General features: G+C 35.3%; 1 protein-coding gene across 1 annotated transcript in view; it reads left to right on the top strand.

The window, feature by feature from the left end:
* LEKR1 (leucine, glutamate and lysine rich 1) overlaps positions 1–23,809 on the top strand; it is a 275,552-nt gene that overhangs the window by 202,673 nt on the left and 49,070 nt on the right. The window contains exons 10-11 of the mRNA XM_071214463.1: positions 3,875–3,952; positions 4,296–4,499. Coding sequence (XP_071070564.1) covers positions 3,875–3,952; positions 4,296–4,499 — 282 coding nt within the window. The remainder of the gene's footprint in view (positions 1–3,874; positions 3,953–4,295; positions 4,500–23,809) is intronic.

Below are 23,809 nucleotides of genomic sequence, written 5' to 3' on the forward strand. Positions count from 1 at the left end.
TTGAAAATATGATTATCAAATTTATTTGGAAGGGTAAGTGGCCATTAATAGCCAGAAACATTTAAAAGGAAAAGTGAACTCTCAGCTCCAGACTTTATATCTTATTACCTAGCTGTTGTGGTAAAAACAGCATGGTACTGACATAAAGACAGACACATAGACCAATGGAACCAAATGGATGGTTCAGAAACAGACCCTCACATGTATGGTCAAGTGATTTCTGACGAGCCTGTCAAACCCACACAGCTCTGGCAGAACAGTCCATTCAACAAACAGTGCTGAAAGAACTGGATATCCATAGCTGAAAGAAGGAAAGAGGACCCCTATCTCACACCTTATCCAAAAATTAACTCAAAATGGATCAAAAAACTAAAAAGCAAGAACCATAAATCTTCTAGAAGAAATTGTAGGAAAATCGCTTCAAGACCTGGTGTTAGGTGGTGAATTCTTAAAGGAGATAAGAGGAGGACTGAGATGGACTACTGATGTTTAATGTATGTAAAAGTTTTAATTAGCTTTATTGTAAAAGTGTGGAAATGTATAGACTGGATAGTAACAAATAGTAACAGCAAGTTTATAAATGGGGACATGGCTGAAAATGGTAGTCTGGGTATGTAAATGCCAATTGACAGAATGCTAGAGAATAATCTAGAACTGAATAACACAGTAAACCCAGAGGTGGATGAGACTTGTGGTTGATGGTACAGATGCAAGAGTGTCCTTTATGAGCTAGAGCAAATGTACATCACTATTGCAGGGTGGTGGGAATGTGGAGAAGTATGGGAAAAATTATAACTGGAGTGACCTATGGACTGTGGTTTGCAGTAATAAAATAATATTCTTTCATCTATGCCATTGATGTACTGTGTTGATAATGGGGCAGTATGGAAAATGTGTGCCAAATGTACATTATGTACATGATAACAATCAGATGATATTATCTATAACAAATGTTCCACCACAGTGTGGTGTGTTCATAGAGGGTTGTGTTTTTTTTGTTTTTTTTTTTGGAATTCTGCACATGTGCATGATTGTTCTATAAGTTTACAACTTCTGTCATAAAAATATATTTTAAAAATAACAATAGGTGGGTTGGGGGGAAAATACACCAGATGTATGATAAGGACTATAATTAGTAGTAAGATTTTGACAATATTCTTTCATAATTTGTAACAAATGTCTAATGACAATGCAAGGTGTTGGTAGAGGGTTGATGTATGGGACCCCTGTATGATGTTATGCATGTTTGCTTTGTAAGTTCACAACTTTTACTATATACTTATTGCTTATGTATGTTCATATATAAATGATATAAAGATAATAATAATGATAGGGTGGGTTGGGGAAAAATACTTTGATTAGTAGTAATATTTTGACAGTGCTCTTTGTTAGTTAAAAATGTTTAACAGCAATGCAAGGTAGTGGTGATAGGGTGATGTATGAAAGTCTTATGATGTTGTATATGTTTGTTTTTTGTAAGTTCACAACTATTACTATACACTTATTGTTTATGTATGTTTATGTATGAGTGATACACTTCAATAAATTTTTTAAAAATACAAAAAAAGGATATGCTGTATAATTTCATGTATATAAAATTATAATGTATACAAACTCTCTGTACTGACAATAAGTAGGCCATTTTTCCCTGCATAAGGAGCAACAGAGTTGGGTGAGAAGGATGGGTTACAATGGGGCTTATGAAAACTTTTAGGGATTATTTTAATTATGGTGATAGTTTCATGCGTGTATATGTATGTCAAAACCTACCCATTTGTACCCATTTTTAATGTCCCAAATTATTGTATGTCAATACAATACCTCAATAAAGCCATTTTACTAAAAGTGGGTAATAAAGGAAGTACCTATACATTAATAGAAATTTAAAAGACATGTATTTTTAAAAACATACAAACAAACAAAAGTAAACTATAGAGTTCAGAGATAAAACTTGGATGATGATATTTTAGTTTGCTAAAGCTGCCATAGGCCATAGGTTGGCTTTTACAATGGGGATTTATTAGCTTACAGTTCTGAGGCTATGAAATGTCCAAATCAAGGAATCATCAGGGAATATTTTCTCCCCAAAGACCAGGTGCTGGCAATCCTGGACTCCTCTGTCACATGGCAAGGCACGTGCCAGTATCTTTCCTTTCTCTCCTATGTTTCTTTGACTCCATCCTCCTACTTCCATGGCTTTCTCTCTCCTCTTTCTGAATTACATTCTCTTTATAATGGGCTCCAGTAAGAGGATTAATACCCACCCTGAGCCATGCCTTACTGGGGTTACCTAATCAAAAGGTCCTTAACAAATAACCTAATCAAAATGTTCTATCCACAGTAGGTTTACACAAGAATGGATTAGGTTTGAAAACATGATTTTTCTAGGGTGCATAACAGCTTCAAACAATCACAGATGATAAAATTCAAGAAAATCAGGAAAGTGATTATCATAAAATTCATGAGAATGGTTACTCTTAAGGGCGGGGGAGTTGGCTCTGATTGCGACCAAGGATATGAAAGGTTTCTAAGGTAGTTGGCAAGGTTTTATTTTTTACCTGGGTGGTGGTTACAAGAATATTCTCCTTATAAAAAATTCACTATATTGTATATTTGTTTTATGTAGTTTTCTATATCTCTGTCATAATTTATAATAAAAAAGTTTTAAAAATTATATGAATGTTGTTTATGTTCATAATACTTTAAAAAGTGATTATGTGTTAGAAAAAGCCATTCTGTAAGTAGTGCCAAGCCATTGATAATATAATTAACATTGTACAGTTTATAAGTTGTTTTGAGATGCATTACTTACCTTATGAATGGTCTACACAGGAAATTTAATTTGGAATATTAATCTTTTTTAATAAACTTCTGAATGTTGTTACAAAATCCTCATCATATAAGGCTAATACTTACTTCAATTTTACAACTTCCATTTGGTTCTTTTTAATGGTTTCTATTCTGTGCAGACATTTCCCATCTTTTCATTAATTAGAGCGGATTTTCCTTTATATCTTTAAGCAGAATTATAATTGCTTCTATAAACATCCTTTTCTGCTAATTTCAGTATCTTTGTCATCTCAGAGTCAGTAACTTTCTTTACTCTGGAGAAAGAATTACAACTTTTTGTTTCTTTGTATGTTTAGTAATTTTTTATTATATTTCATTGCAAATGTTATGTTGTGGAACTTTGGATTCTGTTATATTCCTCCAAAGAATGTTGCTGCTAGTGTTCGTAGTGTTTTAACTAGGTGATTAACTTGGCTGTCCTCTGCAAACTCTCTTTCCAGAGTGGCAGTTCAAATCTCATTTCAGTACTTTTGTCCTGTATGTGTATAGTTCAGGGATAAACCAGAGATTTTGACAGAGTTTATATAGTATTTGAGACTTCCTCTCTCTGGCTCTCTCCTATTCAGGATTCTCCTATTCACCTTCTAGCAGCTATCATGCCCCAAACTCTTTCCACCGGTTCTTCAGCCCAGAAAGACTATAAGTTTTCTACCAGTTTTTTGAGAGAATTTTAGCTGTTCCACTTGGTGCAGACTGAGGCCTGCCCTCATGCTTGAAACCATAAATTAACGATTAAAAACCTAACCCTGCCATCCTCTGATTCCAAGTGTCAATTCGACTCCTGAATCCGCCTGCTTTGGGTCATTCTCCAGTGTCTTCACAGAGATAATTTGTTCTTATTTTTGTTTTTGTGGTATCTGGAGTTTAGACCTTTTATTTAAGGGTAGAACCATCTGATAGGAGCTTACTTGACCATTACAGAAGTAGAAATTTTTTCTATGGATGAGTAAAATTATGATGTAGAAAAAATATTATGCCTTAACTTTTGAAATGATATAATTGAATCTCTCTTATAATATTTTAGGAATAAATCTAATGAAGCTGATGACTATCAAAGAGAACTTAGAAAACTGAAGTTTGAATCCATTATTTCTGAGTCACGGTACATATATTACAAAATTTTAAATTATTTTAATTGAATTTGAAACATATTTTAGTTAACATTTTTATTTTAGTTATGCCTAGTTTTTTTTGTAGTTGTATTGTTTGCATATATAATTCTTAATTTGAGTGTATCATGTCTTTCAGTTGTTTATTATTCTGCCTGAAATTTAGATAGGAAAATTTTAACAACACAGAACTCTCTCCATTTATTAAACATCTTTAATTTTTAAAAATATTATATTATAGCATATGATTTCATGTGGGTTTTTCATCTATTTCTGAGAAATATAAAATTATAGTTTCTAATGCTCATGCTTGGGATTTCTTCTATTCATTTTTAGGAACACTAGACTGCTTAATGAAAAAGAAGAATCTTTAATGGCTTGTCAACAGAGTTACAAAACCTTACAGGAAGAACTGATTGCAAAAGAAAGGGAAGAAGAAGACACAAAAAGAAGAATTAACCTTGCAGAAAATGAACTAAAAATAACCAAAACTCTTCTCAGTCAGACAAAGGAAGAGGTTGTAACACTGAAAAAGGAAAGGTGCAGTCAAAAATAATTTCTTACAAAACTATTTTATATTTAAGCCCATACTCCATATATATTTGAAATATCAAGATCCTATATATTGTTACACAGTGGAATCACAGGATTAAAGATATGTTTCACCTGGGAGGTCATCACATCCCACCACCTCATTTTTCTGGTGATTAAGTTGAAGACCAAAGAGGTTAAATGGCTTTCTTAAAGTCACACATAATTAGTGACAGCAGTAGAGATGGAGCCCAAGTTGCATTTGGTATTAGAATTCCATTAAGAAGAATCAAATAAGACTGGTTGGTTGTGGTACTTGTACTACTGAATTTCACTTGGGCCAATGATTAATGACATTCTATCATTTTCCAACATGAAAACATCTTTCTATATCACTTTTCCATCTTATGAGCTCCTACTTTTTTCTCTCTTCTCCTTTTCTATCAACACATCTTACTGAGGTACTGCCATGAGCAAAGATATCTTCATAAGTAGTATTCAGGATACTAAGAAGCATATTGGTTTAGCCTTCCAAGATATTTTTGTTTGGTAAATTTGCCTTTAAACCAAACTTTATCTATAATTCATATCTCAACCCTACTTACTTTTTCTTTTCATTTGCCTAGTATGTCTTTGCTCATTATTTCTGAGTCCTTTTGTTTTTAAAGTCATATCTGATATATACTACAAATTTTGAGTTTTTGTTTTGTTGGTGCTTTTTCAAATCTGGGAGTTTTTAATAGAAGAGATTATCCCATTTACATTTACTGATAGGATTATTAGAGTCCAGAAGAAAACAACTTCCGTAGGGTAAGAACTTTTTGTATTACTCTTATATTATTCTCTATGCATAGATTTTATTTTAATTTTTTAAAATTCTTTTTCAGATTTTTGTTTCTTTTACTTTATGAGTATTTCTCTACTTGATAATTTAGAAGATTTATAATCTGTTTTTAGTTCTTCCTAGTAAGGACAGCTATTTGCTGAAGAAGTGCCCAGGAGTGGGGCCATGGGAGTGGGTAGCAGGCAGTTTGGAATTAGATTCATTGTCTCAGAACTCTTTCTGACCATTGCTTCCCCCTGAAGTCATATCTGTCTCTACTCCAGGCTAGCAAGATGTCTCTCTAGTTCACAGGGAAACACAGGTAGGATGATTTTAGAATCGTACATCTTAGAAAGAACGCCATGAAATAAAATGTCAAAAGTCTTTGTTTAGAACTTTGGTTATCTGAAAAATTCCTGTATTATCTAGTTACCTCATTTCCAGATATGCCGGTTTAATTAGGTTTAACTGTTTATCCAGATGAATGCTCTTTATTTTGTCACTGAGAAGATCTGACCTTTGTTCCATTGTTTCTGGAACTCTTCTCTGAGGACTGACTTAGTGTACATTCTTTAGAATATTCCTTAGTATGATTAATCTTTGCCCTTTAGAAATAAAGTGGATTTTTGAAACAATCCCAGATACATCCAGTGAAATTAAGTTCAAGTGATGGGAAATCAATCTAGGAAATATCATTTGGGAAAATTAAAATGTTTTCTTTTTTCCTAGCTTATTAAACTATCTATGTTTGCAATTCGAAGAAGGGAATTTTTTGAATGTTTTAAGGATTGGCAACATCATTAGAACAAATATTACTTCCTCAGGGGATTGCTTTTAAATAACACACCCCTTGGGTATATATGTTTTGCCATGATTTTTAAAATTTAGTATGATTATAATTGTTCCTTTTGTTGAAAGAGTTGGAAGGACAATTTCTACAGGCTTTCAGAAAATAGAAGCATCCCTGAACTACCTCCTCCTCTTCTTCTGTTCCCTCCTTTTCTTTTCTTGTGTTCTTGTACTATTTTCTTCTTCCTTATCTATGCTTTTATCTATCCAAAAGCAGATTCTATATTACTTAGTCTTTTGGTGGAACTAAGATTACTGACATGATGGCTTTCACATAATAAAAATTAAAATATACTTGTGGACCAGCAAGTTATATCGTCATAGGTTTGCTTCTAGGCATAAGCATTCTCCTTTTCCTTTATTCTAGGCTACTTTCAGATTTTTCCTGCCTTGTCATCTACTGTGTCCCCAGGGCCTAGTACAAGTATCCATTCAGTATACTTTTTTTTTATCTGCCCCCCCCCTTGCAGCTTGCTTGCTGTCTGCTCTCTGTGTCCATTTGCTGTGCATTCTTCTGTGTGTCTGTATTTATTTGTTTATTTATTTTATTCCACCACCACCCCCTTGCATCTTGCTTGTTGTTTTTGTTCCTATGTCCATTTGCTGCATGCTCTTCTGTGTTTTTACCTGTCTCCCTTTTTGTTGCGTTACCTTGCTGAGTCAGCTCTCCACGGTGCTTGTGGGCTGGTGGCTCTCTGCGGTATGTGGGTGAGCCTGCCTTCACAAGAAGGCCCTGGGACATGAACCCAAGGCCTCCCATATGGTAAATGGGAGCCCAACTGATTGAGCCACAGCCGCTTCCCCACTCAGTGAATTTTTGTTGAGTGAATGACTGAATGACTTTCTTTGGGTAATTCAGTAAGTCAACAATTATTTGTTGAGCATTTACTATATGCAACTTACTGTGCACCCTGGAAATACAATGGTAAATCTGAGATAGTCTCTGTCTTCATAGAGCTTACATTTTAATGGGAAAGACAAACAGATAAAATAAAATAAAAAAGTAAAGAACTAAATAGAATAATTCTAAGTTGTGATAATGTATATGAAGTGTAGTAAAGTGAAGTGTTATATAGGGACTGGATAGAAGGTGAGCCTACTTTGGATAGGGCAGTCATGAAAGGTGACTTCCAAGACAATATGTAAAGGGAGACAAGTAGAAGTTACCATGCCAAGAGCCAGGATAGAGCTTTACAAGTAAATAATGAACTTGATCAGTTCTAGGAAATGACAGGAGGGCACTGTGGCTGGAGGCATAGCAAGTGTGACTGAGGTAGGCAAGGACAAATCATGCATGGCCTCAATTAATCAATTACTGTTTTGAAGTCAAGAGTTAAGTCTGAGAAAAGTAAGGAAAGTGAAAATCTCAGCTCCCATCCCCTGCCAGTTTCTGTTTGGCTATTTAAGTATCTCCTAAAGCAGATAGTACCAGGGCTTACTCTATACTGAGCCAAATGGGATATATTTAAGCTGGGTTAAAAAGGCATTCTGAAAAGCAAATGGCCTTTTGGAATATTTTTAAGTTACTATGCAGATCTTCCTTGAAACTTTGTCTTCTTTTGGTTTCAGGGGCAAACTTTTATCCTGCCCTTTTCCTGTCTCTGTTTTGGTTCTTCCCCCTTTTCTCCCGAAATCACCTTCTAGCAGACATTCCTTAAGTCTCCTTTCCTTTCCTTTCTCCACCTTCTTTCCTTCAGCAAGCTGACCCTGTCTCTCACCTGAGCCAGTTTGTTTTTTGTTGGTTTTCTTTAGGAGGTACCTGGGATTGAACCTGGAGCTCGTACATGTGAAGCAGGTCAACCACTGATCTGCATTTGCTCCCTCCCCTTTTTTTTGGAGCAGTTTGTTTTTGACGCTTGAATTTGAAGTGCAAATGGGACCTGTAAATAGAGGTACTCTTAGGCAAAGGTGCAAATGTCTCTCCCAGAAGAAAAGTGGGACTCAAGAAAACAGAAGTTTCTGGTTTAATAGGTCTGCCCAGGAATCTGCTACACATCCAAGGTCACAAACCACTGCCATTGAAGGATTACTTAGAGCCAACTAGGATGCCAGTTGTTCATGCCAAAGGCCAGCACCACCCAACTCCCCCAGTGATGGCGTGTGCTTTTGTAAACTCAGGCAGTCTCATACACATGCTGCCCCTCCTCCACCCCTCCTTATGCTTGCCTTTGGGACTGTTAGGGAAAATGTGCCACTTCGTTTAGAGGCTATGTAGTTTCAGAAAAGGAGAAACAGAAGATGCAAAATGCCATAACTGACCCTAGAGAAAGACAGACAGAACTTCTGAATTTGGAACAGGAAGGGAAGTTAGTGACTAGGAAATAATTCATACTTTTCTACAAGTCTATTTAATTATTCTACAAGGCTTTGTCCCCCACACTAAGCTGAAGAAACCATTGAGGGGAAAGAGGCTTCACTGAAAGGAAGAGAAGAAGGTCCTTTGGGGTCATAGATGCTGGGGGGAGAAGGTCTGGCCAGCTTGGTTCCACACGCACACTTTGGCGCTGGCAAGCGGGGCCTTTGTGGACAGAGAGGAATGCAGGAAGGCAGGGAGGCAGTGCCAGAGAAAAGTATGGCTGTTTTCACAATTTTGTGTGATGAGAGACCTCTTCTGCTTCCGGTCCTCAAGGTCTCTGTGGCCAAGTTCAGAATTCTGCCCAGTGCTGTTACTGTGCAACACCATTTGGGACATATTATGGAATAAGTAGGTTCTGTGGACTGGCCTGGGGCCTAATTCCATTTTTGTGGAAAAATAGTTCTATGGTAAAATGTGTTCTAAAATCTCTATAACCAACTTACAAATACATTTTACAAGGACATATGTATTTAAGCTTGGAGACTGCCCACATATAACACTTAGAGAAATTCATTTATGCACTAACATGTGGCCTACAACCATGCTGCAGGAACACATGGTTGTTTGTAACAGGCACTCCTACCCTATGCATTTCCAAGAGCTGTACTATCCCAATCTTGGTAAATACCGAGAACAAATATAGAAAAAGACTTACTGTGATCTACTTGCCCATAACATGACAGGAATAGTGAAGAGTATTGTTAAAGGAAAAGCTTAGACGTAATCAAAGTTAAGGTACAATATTTTACGTGTAAAATATTCTGTTCAATAAATAATGTATATCTGTATCTATTTGTCTATCTTAAATGAGGTTTACTTAATTGTTCCCTGTCCCCCTTGGGCATATCTTTTAGGTTATAGCTAATCCCCCACTCCCAACATTAACTTCTTTTCCCATTCCCCGGTCCTCCTCTCCTCTCCTCTCTTTCTCATTTTTTTAAGAATGGAAGGTGATAAACCCTTGCCCTGGAAAAATACATATGAAATCTAGCAAATTATTTCAGGAGGTTCATCGAGTTTCCTGCTTTCCCATATGACACAGCCTCATGATTAAATACGCCTGCTTTCTCATTCTCTCCCTGCTCCTTTCCTTTCTCTTATCCTATTCCCCTCCCTCCATCCCTTCCTCCCTCTTTCATCCTCTCAGGCCCTCTAGCACAAAATCCACAGATTTCACAGTTATGGGGAACCCTGTAAGTGCTTCAGTGGACATTATCTTATCTCGTCTCCATACTACCCTATGCAAGATGCTGTGTACCATGGGTGGTGCTCAGTGGAAGGGGTGAAGGGTCTGAAAACTAGCCTGGACCCTGCTTTTCTGGCTATTTGCCACAGAAGAAGGACGTGTTTTTCTTATGTAAGTGTGCCATCCTGTCTTGGCAAGCCCCTGTGTCCATAGATCTGCTACCACCTGGAGGGAACATGTTTTCTAATTCACCAGCCCAGAGGAAAAGCCATTTTCAAATTTACTCAAAGACACCAGCTAGTAGAACTGTGGCCCTCCCCTGTGAAGCAGATGTCACTATCCATGTTTTACAGATGAGGAAATTGAAGCAAGGCTGTATTTCTCCCTCAGAGTCACATAACTGGCAGAAACAGAAGTCAAGCTCTGTTTTGTCTGACCTTATAACCCAAATTCCTTCCACTAGAGTTTGTGCTCAGTATTTGCCTTGAAGGGCTAACTTTTTTCAGCTTCTCTGTCTGACTTTTCTGTCTCAACCAAGTTATAACACTGAGTCTTCTGGGGACTCACCCCTGAAGAAAGCAGGAAAGCCCAGAGTGCCCCTTTGTGTCCTTTTCCGTTCTCTTCTCTATCCCACCCCTCTCCACTCTCTCCGGACTCTTGCATTCACTCAGGAAATATGAGGGAGTAAGTTCTGTGCTCTGCATCTCCAGTGCCCAGGCAAAATCAGAAGTGGAGATCCGTTTTCAGACTGAAAAGAGAATAAAAACATTTCATAACCACATTCTGGAAGAAGAAAACTTTGATGTTTAGTTATTGTAGCGAGGTTTGCCCTATTTTCATAAAGCCTAGAAGCAATGAGAAATACAGAATATAAAAAAGGGTTTGGAAACAATGTTTCAAGGGTTCTGTTGTCTTGTGGCAATATGATTTAGGCAAACATAGGTTTAAATCCCAACTTGGCCAGTGTGAAGCTTGGACATTATACTTAACCACTTTAAGGCTCATTTTCCTTATCTGTAAAATGGGCATATTAAAAATAGCTTATCTTTTTCCGAAGATTAAGTGCATCTGATATTGTACCTGATACGTTGTAGGCATTCAGAACATATTAGTTCCCTCTCTTTAACCTTTCCTTTAGGCTGCTAACCCCTTAAAGCATAATATCTTATTAATCTTTATACCCTGCACTGTCCATGTAAATATCCAGTAAATGTCTGTTGAATTCAATATTATCTACTTTATTTACAGCTGTAAAGAGTAATCCTTGGAATGATTCAATTTTGATGCCATTCTAGTGGTTTAAAGAATTACAAATTAAGGTATTCTAAGTAATATCATTCTAAAAAAACAAACTTTATCTGATTTTTCCCAAGACTCACCTCTTTCTCTGCTTTACTATCCATCAACAGCTCTCAGAAAAAGAAGCTTGCCAAAGTTCTTATGATATCACAGACTTAACTGCTTTTAAAGAGAGGCAGGATTTGTGGCAAAATCAAAATTATCTCTTTGATTGACAATGTGAAGACATCTCTAAAAGAACAACTTGTGAAACAGAATTTAAAGCTGTCATTTTGGCATTATGGTTTGACATTTGTTTGCAGTTAAGTTTTTAACTACAATTAAGAGAATTTAGGTTTTTGCATATATATAAGAAATTAGATTCGTATAGACTTCGGTCTACAAATTTAAAAGTTAATGTTTTAAAAATGAATACTCTTAATTGTGACAGATCTAATTTGCCTCTTGTGCCAACTCTAAAAATGTATTATTTTTTAAAAATATCTGGTGAAATTGCAGGATAGAATGCCACAGATAGCTACACCTCCTTCTCAGATTCAAAAAGTAAAGGCAATTTGACATAAGCTTGTAAGTAATGTCACCTAGGACAGTCATTTGCCACTCAGGGTCTCATTTCTTTAAAAATGAGGTAATTGTATTAACTTATTCCCCAAGAATAATAAGAATTGTGTCAGGTTTTTTTGTTTTTGTTTGTTTGTTTACCATTGTATCCATAGACACAAAACATATATATTTGTTTTATTAATTAATTAATCCCAATCACACTGATCACAGGATTTAAAACTGGGAGGCTCTCATTATTTCCCAGCTCCAGAGAGTTTCTGACTTGCCAAAAATCAGAGCTGGGAATACAAAACTTGCAGATTCTGGGGATAGTCGTCTTTATTAAATTCTTAGTAAAATCCAAATATACAACCTAAATCTGTGTTGCTTCCTATAATCCTAAAGCATCAGTAGCTCCAGAACTGGTTTTAAAGAGGAAAATAGATATCTACATGATGTTCAAAAGTGGCTGCAGACTTTCAGCTTTTCTATAACATGGTAAATGATGGAATATGTCTGTAACAATTGATTTATTTTTCATAATTCCTCTAGATTTCTAGCAAAAAGGCCCAATATAGTCAAAATTAGTCCTTTCTTGTTTCTTTCAACATGGCATTGCTTTTTTTTTATCAGTATCTTAAAATGGCTACATTATTTTGTAATTCTGAATAATGTGTGAGGCTTTCCATAGTGTACTATGTAAATGTGTTTTTATTTTAACAATAAGAATTACCTTTTTCACACATAAAATCATCTCTGTGTACATTTCTCAGTGCTCATTCCATTCTAATCATTGATGATAGGTGCTTGTTGAATCATGTACAATTATTCTTTCTTGCCTTGTTCCCAATAAAGAGGTGCACTGAATAGTACTGTAAAGTCAGGAACAGGGCCTCAGCAGGGAATTAAAGAGGTACAGTAATACTTCTCATTTTTGTCACCATAATATCAAGCAAATTTATCATCAGAGATGCAAATTCATAATTTTTATAACAGTTCACTGAAACCACCTTATATATTGTGGAAATGTTATAAAAGTACTTTGTAAGTCTTTGAAAATACAGGGAATAATTTTTATTTAATACTGTTTTAACTCTGGCCTACCATATTTTAGCTGCCATAATCTATTAGCTTTCAAAAATTTTTGTTCTAAAAGGATAAATATGACCGTGGTGATTTATACTAGGTCCATCGGAGAAAAGTATAGAGGAAAATTTTCTATTTTTAGTGGTATCAAAATTAGCTATCCCCAGAGAAGCTGCAATTCTAACATCTCAATATTCGGTGCCATCTTGTTTATATTAAAGGTAGCTCCTAAAATACTCACAGGCACCCATCTGGAAATGTTCATAGAGTTTTCTATTCAGTCAGACCTCTTTTCAGACAAGAAACCTAGCTTAATAAAGTGGATCAATTTGCCAGGACTCTCCTCTCTGGTCGCTTTGGGCAGGCACATGGCTAGCCACATCCATTCAATGATCCTGGCATTTTGGAAAACAGGGATTGCTGCTTTATTTACATTAATGCTGCTTTACTTTGATACAATTCTATATTATACACAAAGTAGTGTAATATCACTTGAAATTAGACCACAATATTAGTTTCCTATTGCTGCTATAACAAATTACCACAACCTCAATGATTAAAACAACACAATTTCATTCTCTTAAAGTCTGGAGGTTAGAAGTCCAAATGAGTCTTAAAGGGCTAAAGTCAAGGAGTCATCAGGGCTGATTCCTTCTGGAGGCTCCTGGGGAACCCTTACCCCTTCCAGCTTTTAGGGACTGCTGGCATTCTTTGGCACTTGGCCCCATGAATACTATCTCTGCTTCATTTGTCATTTCACCTCCCCCAACGTTGGTCCTCTTCCTCTCTTTTATAAGGACCCTGTGCTTACATTTAGAGCTTACCTGGATAACCCAGGGTAATTTCCCCAGCCCAAGATCCTTAACTTAATCACATCTGCAAAGTACCTTTTGCCATATATATTAATCTCTTCACAGATTATGAAATCAATGTCATGTATATCTTTGGGGGCCATTACCTAGACTGCCACAACTATGATAACTTTAATATACCTATTAAAAACCCTATAAACCACTAAAATAAAAAACAGAATTATATCTAATAAGACAACAAAGGAGATAAAATTGTATCATAAAACATACACAAAATCCAAAAGAATTCATAAAAAGAGAAAAAAGGGAACAAAGGACAGATGAGACAAATAGGAAATAGCAAGATGATTGATATAAGCCTTAACCATATCAATGCATTAAAATATAAATGGTCTAAACACTCCAATTAAAAGGCAGAGTTTATCAGTTTGTTTTAAAAAGTAAAATCCAGCTATATGCTCCCTACAGGAAATGTACTTTAAGTGTAAAGACACAAATAGGTTAAAAGTTAAAGAATGGAAAAAAGACATATATCACTAATAAAAAGATTTCTGGAGTGGCTGTATTAATATCAGGCAAAGTATGTTTCAGAACAAAGAATATTACCAGGGATAATTAGTTCATTACATAATAATAATTATGAGCTTCTGGTCAATTCATCAGAAGCTCATAACAATCCCAAATGTTTATGCATCTCATAACAGAGCTTTAAAATACATGAATTGAAAAATGATAAAGGGGGAACAGATGTAGCTCAGTGGTTGAGTGCCTGTTTCCCAGGTATGAGGTCCTGGGTTCAATCCCTGGTACCTCCTTAAAAAAAAAAGTAATAAAACTGAAACTGAAGGAAGAAATAGATAAATCCACAGTTGTAGTAAAAAATTTCAATAGCCCTCTCTCAATAATTTACAAAATAAGTAGAAAAATCGGTAAGTTATAGAAGACTTGAGCTATACAATCAGTCAACTTAACCTAATTGAAATGTATAGAACATTTCTCCCAACAGCAGAAGAATACATATTCTTTTCTATTCTACACAGAATATTCACCAAGATAAATCATATAATTAGGCAATTAAACAAATTTAAAAGGATTCAAATCATACAAAGAATGTTCCCTAATCTCAGTGTAATTAACTAGAAACCAGTAACAACTATCTGAAAAATTCTCAAATGTTTGTAAACTCTATAACATAATTCTAAATAAATAATATGGGTCAAAGAATATATCAAAAGAAAAAAATAAAAGATATTTTGAACTAAATGAAAACACATCAAAATTTACAGGATTTCACTAAAGCAAAAGATAGGGAGAAATTTATAACACTAAATGCCAGTATGAGAGAAGAAAAAGGTCTCTTCTACCATAAAAAACTAGTGAAAAAAAAAATCAAATGAAACCCAAAATTAGCAAAGGATGATAATAATAAGTATAATAAATACCAGAGCAGAAATCATTAAAGATATAGAAAACAGAAAAACAAGGTAGAAAATAATGAAACAAAAATCTATTTCTTTGAGGAAATCAATAAAATAAATAAACCTCAATTGAGACTGATCAGAAAGAGAGAAGACACAAATTACCAATATCAGAAATGAGAGAGATGACTACAGAATCACTATAGATTCTTTAGATATTAAAATGATAATAGGGGACCTCATATTTTTTAATGTAACATTTAAAAGAAAATGAAGAAGAAGAAGAAATGATAATAGGGGAACATTATGAGCGGCTTTATGCTATTAATTTTGACAACTCTGATGAAATGGACACATTTTTTAAAAACATAAACTACCAAAGTTCATTCAAAAAGAAACAGACAACGTATAGCTGTTAAAGATGGGGTTAACTACCAGGGCAGATGGCCCCTCTTTGGAAATGGTGTTTATGTGTGATGAATCTGGACTCAGATGGGATCTCCCTTCATAAGACTTTCATGCTAATGTGCTGGAGGTGCAGTTAATGTTGGGGTTTAAGATATATTTAGGGGATTTGAATCTCTGGACTGACAATGTGATAGCCAGATCCTGAGCCTCAACAGACTCCAGCACCTACAAACTGATTTATTGGACTTACCACACTCAGCTAAGATGGAGGTGAAGAAGGACAACCACCACACCATGGAGCCTAGAGTGATTACAACTGAAAATGGGAGGATTGCATCCAGCATCCAGGTGGAATCTGAGCCTCCTCTTGACATAAAGGTGCAATGGACACAACCAATCCAGTGTCCACATAGAAGAGGTGGCATTGGATTGGGAAAAGTGGACATAATGGACAAAGGGTATGGGGAAAGGCAGGAAGAGATGAGAGGTGGAGGCGTCTTCGGGACATGGAGCTGCCCTGGATGGTGCTTCAGAGGTAATCACCGGACATTGTAAATCCTCACAGGGCCTACATGATGGAATAGAGGAGAGTATGGGCCATGATGTGAACCAATGTATATGAGGTGCAGAGGTGCCCAAAGATGTACTTACCAAATCCAATGGATGTGTCATGATGATGGGAACGAGTGTTGTTGGGGGGGGGGGAGAGGGGGGGTGGGGGGGTGGGGTTGAATGGGACCTCACATATATATTTTTAATGTAATATTATTACAAAGTCAATAAAAAATAAAAAAATTAAAAAAAAAAAAAAAAAAAAAGATAATCTGTATCTGTTAAAGAAATTGAACTGGTAGTTTAAAATATTTCCACAAAAAAGTTGCAGTCATAGAAGGTCTCGCTATGAGTTTTTCCAGACATATAAAGAAGAAATAATCTTAATTTTACTCAAACTGTCCCAGAAAATTGAAGAGAATAGTCCCAGCTTATTCGACGAAGACATCATTCCCCTGATAAAAAACCAAGAAAACTATTGACCAAAATCTCTCATGATCATAGATGCAAAAATTCTAGACAAAATTTTAACAAGTGGAAATCTAAGGAAAATTATGTGATTATAGTTCAACAGAAGCAGTCAAAGAATTTGACAAACTACAACATCCATTCCTGATAGTAAGAAATTCTCAGCAAAAAGGGAACATCTTCAAACCGATAAAGGGCATCTACAGAAGCCCACAGATAACATCAGACTTAAAGACTAAATGCTTTGCCTCTAAGATTGGGAACAAAAAAAGGATATCCATTGTTACCACTTCTAAATTCAACATTGTACTGAATGTTCTAGCCACACAGAAAAATCAGGCAAGTAAAAGAAATAAAAAGGATTAGATTGGAAAAGAAAACATGAAATTGTCTGTATTCACAGACAACCTGGAAACATGCTAACATGGAAAATCCTACAGAATCTACAAAAGAAGTTATAAGAATTAATGAGTTTGGCAAGGTTGCAGGGCACAAGATCACTATCCAAAAGTCAATATAACTTCTAAATATTTCCAAGAAAAATTGAAATTAAAAAGCAATATTTTCAAAAATATTTTTAAACCTGAAATATTTGGGATGAATCTGACAAAAGATGTTCAAGACTTGTACAGTAAAAATGACAAAACATTGCTGAAATTTTAAAAGATCTGAATAAATGGAGAGAGAACAGTTGTGGAAGAGAAACTCAGTATTAAGATAATAAATCTTCCCAAATTGATTTAGAGATTAATGCAGTCCCAATCAAAATCCTAACATATTTTTGGTAGAAATTTTTAAAATCTAATTCTAAAATTCATATGGAAATGCAAAGGACCTAGAATAGCCCAAACAACTTTTAAAAAACTTTGAGTAATCAGATAATCAAAATCAGTACTTTACCTCAAGATTTATTTTATAGGTGTAAATAACCAAGACAATGTGATATTAGAATCCAGAAAAGCAAATAGATTAACGTAACAGAATATATAATCTAGAAATAGACCCACACATCTATGGCCAATTGATTTTTAACAAGGGTGCCAAGTACATGTAATGGAGAACGAATAGTCTCTTCAACAAAAACTGCATGAGAAAGCTGGACATCCAGCAGCAAAAATAATGAAATTCAACCTCTACCTTACATAATATACAAAAGTTAACTCATTCCACTTTCTTTCCATTCCACTGCATTAAAGCGAATATCACAATAAAGCAAGTGACACAAATTTTTTGGTTTCCCAGTACATATAAAACTAAGTTTACACTATACTGTAGTCCGTTAAGTGTGCAATAGTATTATGTCTAAAAAAATGTACATACCTTAATTAAAATGTGACACAGAGGCACGAAGTGAGCACATGCTGTTGAAAAAAATGGCTCTGATAGACTTGCTTGATGTAAGGTTGCCACAAACCTTCCATATGTATAAAATATAGTATCTGTAAAGTGTAATAAAATGAAGTGCAATAAAAAGAGGTATGTCTGTAGATCAAAGACTTAACTATAAAGGCTAAAAGCATAAAACTCTTAGAAGATAACAAAGGGGCAGGTCTTCATGACCTTGTATTTGGCAATGGATTCTTAAACATGGTACCAAAAGTATGAGCAACAAAGCAATTTATAAATTTGACTTCATCAAAATTAAAATCTTTTGTTTATTCATGGACATTAACAAGAAAGTCAAAAGAACCTATAGAATGGGAGAAAACAGTTACAAATCACTTATCTGGTAAGTGTGTAGTATCCAGAATATATAAAGAACTATTACAACTTGAAAACAAAAAATGGGCAAAAGACTTGAACAGAAGTTTTCCCCAAAATAAATGCATAAACTGTAGGTAGTCACGTGAAACGATTCTTAACATCATTAGCCATTACAGAAATGCAAATCAAAACCACAAGATACCACTTCACACTCACAGTATGGCTTTTATTTAAAAATCAGAAAATAAGTGTGGGAGACGATATGAAGAAATTGGAACCCTTGTGCATTGTTGGTAGGAATGTAAAGTAGTGCATCCTCTATGGAAAGCAGTATGGCAGTGCCTCAAAATGTTAACTATAGACTTGCCATATGATCTGGCAATTCCATTCCTAGGCATATACCCAAAGAAATTGAAAACAGGGACTCAAACAGATAACTTGTACACCAATATTCATAGGAGCATTATTCAAAGTAGCCTAAAAGTGGAAGCAACCCACTTGTCAATCAACAGATGCATAGATAAAATGTGGCACATACACACAATGGAATATTATTCAGCTATAAAAATGAATGGAGTTCTGAGACTTACTACATCACAGGTGAACTTTGAAAACATGCTGAGTGAAATAAGGCACATAGGACAAGTTCTGAATGAGTCTACATAAATGAAATATCTAGAAATAGCAAATTCACAGAGACATTAGAGGTTATCATGGACTGAAGGGAGGGAGGAAGGAGAATATATTGCTTGGAGGGTACAAAGTATTTGCAAATTTCAGAAATTAAATTAAATTTTAAAAATAAAATATAAAACATAATGATTGTGTGACCTTTTAAGACTCTGGCTTGGGCTGGGGGAAGGGAGAAGGTTTAATTAGGATTATAATTGTATTCAGTGAAGTCCTTATAATAGTTACTGGAATAAATTTCTTTACGGAAATTCTTTAAAGAAAAATTTACCTATCACCACCTTCATGTCACTGTATTTTACCTGCTGCACCCAGCATACCCTTGTGTAAATACATTTTTACATGGCTATAACCACGGAGCAAGCAGTTACTCCTTAATTCACTAATATGCCCTTATGCTGATTTTTCTCCTCTATCCCACTGCCTGTTATTTAAGGACTGACTACAAGCAGCATCTTTCCCCATGATCAAGGAGAATGTCACAGATTCAGGGACCCTATCGGACTCTGATCCTAATTCCTTTGAGAAAAAAAATTAGATAGTAAGAACATCATTGATATTTTTCTATGATATCAGGCACATATAAACATCTCTGAGAATTTTCTTGTCTGTAATAATCATATTTAAGCTCTATGGGGTCTTTTTTTTTTTTTTTAAGGTTTATTTTATTTATCTCCCCTGCCCTTTATTCCCCTTTCTTCACTCAGCTGTGTTTTCATGCTCTGCTCTTAGGTTTATTCAGTGAGAACCCAAATATGGGTCCATTACTGCATTCGATATGGAAATGCTGTTGAGGGCACATGCTACCAGGCATCAACTGCTCTCCCTGTAAAGCCCATAGGCATCCTAGAAGACTCAATGAAAGGAAACCGTCCAAGTAGGGAATGGATGGTTTCCTTCTCTCTGTAATAGAAACTGTCCTCCTGCTCTGCTTTTGCTGCCAGGAAACCCTGAAGAGGATGCTATCCCCAATTGTGTAAATCATTAGTCTGCCATTTGTATATTCTTTGGTTTTTCCTGTTTTATATATCATTTTTATTTTAAAATTGTGTTTTCTGTGGCAAGTTTTCTCAAAACCTTGTAACTTGTTAAGTATATCAATCATTGAAAGATTGGGTAAAAGTATTAAAGAGATCACTAAAGAACATAATAAAAATGATTATGAAGTTTCCTTCTAAGCCAGAGATTCCACAATACAGTAACTTTATCAGTTTTTACTGAAAAGCCTTCCTCTTCCTATTAGTTCTGCTAAAAATATTTGTACCTTCAAAATAGGCCTTGGCAACTAAAGACTGCCCAAAATTTTCTTCATAATTTATAATGGATTAGAAATTTGCTTGCTGCTTCTTTATTGCTATTCTTTCATGCAGCAAGCTTAGATATGAAAACCTTAAGACCAGTCAAAATAAGATGTCTAAGTGTGTTAAGTGACTGTCAAAAAAAGGAACTCGAAATGGATCCAGGAAGTAAATATAAACCTAAAATTATAAAATTTTTAGAAGAAAGTATAGGAGAAAATCTTTGTGATGTGGATTAGACAAAGATTTCTTAGCTAAAACACCAAACATGATCCATAAAAGAAAATAAAAGATTAAACTGGACTTCATCAAAATTTAAAACTTCTGTTCTTCAAAAGACACTGTTAAGAGAATGAAAAGTCAAGTTGCAGACTGTGATAATATATTTGCAGAACGTATATCTGATAAATTACTTGTAGCCAGGATATATAAAGAACTTAAGAAACTCAGTTACATGAATACAAAGCAAACTAATAAAAATGACCAAAAGATTTGAACAGATACTTCACCAAAGAAGAAGGCCAATAAGTATGTAAAAATATGTTCATCATTATTAGTCACTAAGGAAGTGCAAATTAAAACTACAATGAGATACTACACATTTTTAGAATGTCTAAAATTAAAAGGCCTGAACATAGCAAAAGTTGATAAGGATATGAAAGAGCTGAAACTCTCATATACTGGTGGTGGGAATGTAGGGAATGCTAAAACTTACTCTCTGGGCTATTGTGTGGTCACGTTCATGAGAGCTAGAAAATAATTATGAATTTTACACTAATTAGATATAGAGTTCTACATATGCACCTTAAATCAATATTTATTATTATTATTGATGAAATCTTCTATATCTTTACTGAATTGTTTATATACTTGACCCGAGATTGCTACATATCACAACTACAGGGGGGACATTCACATGGTGGCCAGGAATTGTACAGTGTCCACCCCTGTGGACTTATGTGGTGGTCCTGCCTTGACGTATATATGAGGGAGGTGTGTTGTATTCCTCACTGTAGTGTGGATTTGACTATTTCTCCTTACAGTTCTATCACATTTTGCTTTATGTATTCTCAGGCTATTTTAATAGGTGCATATACATTTAGAATATTCATGGTGATTACATCTATAATTATCAGCCCTTAATGACTTTTGCCTTACAACCTACTTTGATATTAATATAGTTACCATATTTCCTTTTCTTTTGTAGTTTCCTGTTATATATTTTTTCAAACTTTCTCTTTAAAGCTTTCCATGTCCTTATGTTTTAGGAATGTTATACCATATGGCTAGGGTTTGGTTGTTTGTTTTTATCAAGTCTGTTTCTTTTGATTCATGAGTTTATATTATTGTGATCATTACTTTTAGCTTTCTGTGTCTTCCTTTTTTTTCTGCACCATTTTTTTTTTCTTTCAGGCCTGTTATGGGTGGGGGTTTTTGTTTATTTTCTTTCTGCATTTCTTCTCTAATCGCATATTCTAATTCTATTCTTTTATTGGTTATTCTTGAAATATTACCATGTATACTTAATGAAGTCTGAAATTAATATGTTAAACTCCTCTCGTATAGTGCAAGGACCAAAGAATACATTTTAGCTCTGATATCGTCTTCCTGACATACATCTTACTTTCCTGCCCAGTATTCTAGTTCTGTCCTTTTGTTAACCCCACTAATTAGACATAATCAAAATTATTGTTTTTGTATAGCCAATATTTATTTACATTTGCCTACATGCAGGGCTGGCTACATAATTTACAGGGCCCAGTGAAAAATAAAAATGTGGGGGTTCTTATTCTCTCTCAACCTGTCCTTGTATCTTTTATTTGCTCTTTACTGTTTTGCTCCCTTGTGCATAGGGATATCACAAGGTAAGTATAGAGTCACAAGGACACCCAGGGCCCTGCCCTGTTACTCAGCACAGGGATGCACGTGCCTGACTGACTCCAACCCTCCCTGTGCCTAGGCCCAGGCCCTGCCGGAAGCAGAGGGGGGCAGCAGTCATTCATGGGAGCAGGCAAGCAGGTGGCTGACTACCATCCCAGATAGGCAGAGAGGTGGCAGGAGGTAGGACTGTGTGAGCTGAGGCTCCAGGCACCTGGCTCACACTCCATTGCCCATCAGATTTCACTTACAAAATACAAATTCAAAGATAAAACTATAAGGAATTTCAAGATGGTGACCACAGAGCATTGCACTCACAGCACAGCGTACCCCTCTGAACATGAGGTCTTATATAACTGCCCTGTTCACACACCCATGAAACTGGCTCTGCCTGCTTGCCAGCCCATTTCCTTGCTCCTATTTCTTCTTGCATGTCTTACCATCTTTATGATAGTGCTTCCTGCATAACATATTCTTTAGAATCTCCTTTAGTTGTGGTCTTTTGGTTTAAAGCCTCAGATTTTATTTATCTGAACAGGTCTTTAATTTAGTCTCATTCTGAAAGATGATTTTGTTGGGTACTTGATTTTACATTCATGAATATTTTCTCAGGACTTTAAGCATATTCTTTTACCATCTTTTGGCTCCCTTTATTTCTGTTGGGGAATAAGCTTTCAGTACATTGGTTTCTTTAAAGATAATTGGCCATTTCTCTCTAACTTCTTGTAAGATCTTCTTAGTTTTGGTGCTCTTCAGTTTCACTATGAGGGGCCCTGGTGTGAGATTTATTTTTATTTATCATGTCAGAATCCAGTGTGCTTCCAGGTTTTGTGGGCTGGTATTTTTTATCCATTTGGAACACTCTTCTTAAATATTGTTTCTTCTCCTTTTTCACTCCTTTCATCCTGGAATGATGAATAGATATATATAAGATCTTCTTACTCTGTCTTCCATATCTCAACTTCTCATATATTTTCCATATTTTTGTCTTCCTACGTAATACCTTTGAAACTTCCTTATAGTTTATCACTTTATTTTTCAGTTATGAGTGATCTATTAGGCTATACACTGAGTTTTTAATTACAAATTTTATTTCTAAAAATTTGATTTTATTTTCAAATTTTGTTTCATCATTTTAATCCAGTTTTTACTTCTTCTAACATACTAAATGTCCTTATTTTATATTGTGTCTGAAAATTCCAATATCCTCGAATTTGGGAGTTTGGTTATACTGTCTTTTGTTTCTGCTCATTCTCTATTAGCATTTTTTTCAAAATGTGTGTTGTGATTTTTTATTATGATCTCATAGGTCTTGGAACTTTATCTGTAGGATTTCTTTATGTCCTGGGTTGTAAATTGGTTTCTCCCCAAAAGATAAATATTTGTTCTACCAGGTATCTGGAGGCATGATTAACCTAGGAAATTTTTAAAATAGATTATTGGGGAATGGATGTGGCTCGAGTAGTTAAGTGACTGCTTCCCACATGAGAGGTCCAGGGTTCGGCTCCAGGTGCCTCCTAAACAACAAAAAACAAACAAACAACAAGCAAAACAAATGAAAAAACCAACTCAGGAGAGCCACTGTGTTTCAGTGGTCCATGCTGGCTTCCCACATACAACGTCCCAAGTGCAATGCCCAGCTCCCAGTACCTCAAAAAATAAAACAAATTCTCAACCTGAAGCTTTTTGGACCACTGATGTAGTATGACTTCAAGATACAAACCTACAGTTGGAGCAGTTTGTGCTTACAGATTTTTGTGGGATGTTAATATTTTCCCCTCTACCTAGCCCCAAAGTTCAAGGCAGGTAATTTCCTTTTTGTCCCTTGAAAGGAGATGTTATTTGTATTTCACACATACTGAGTGTATATTTCCCACATACATGGAGTATGTAGAACTTTGTGATTCAACTTTATGCAGATAAGTTTCTTCTTAGACTCTCCTTTTGTA

Source organism: Dasypus novemcinctus, chromosome 4 (assembly GCF_030445035.2).
Source record: "Dasypus novemcinctus isolate mDasNov1 chromosome 4, mDasNov1.1.hap2, whole genome shotgun sequence".
Lineage (NCBI taxonomy): Eukaryota > Metazoa > Chordata > Mammalia > Cingulata > Dasypodidae > Dasypus > Dasypus novemcinctus.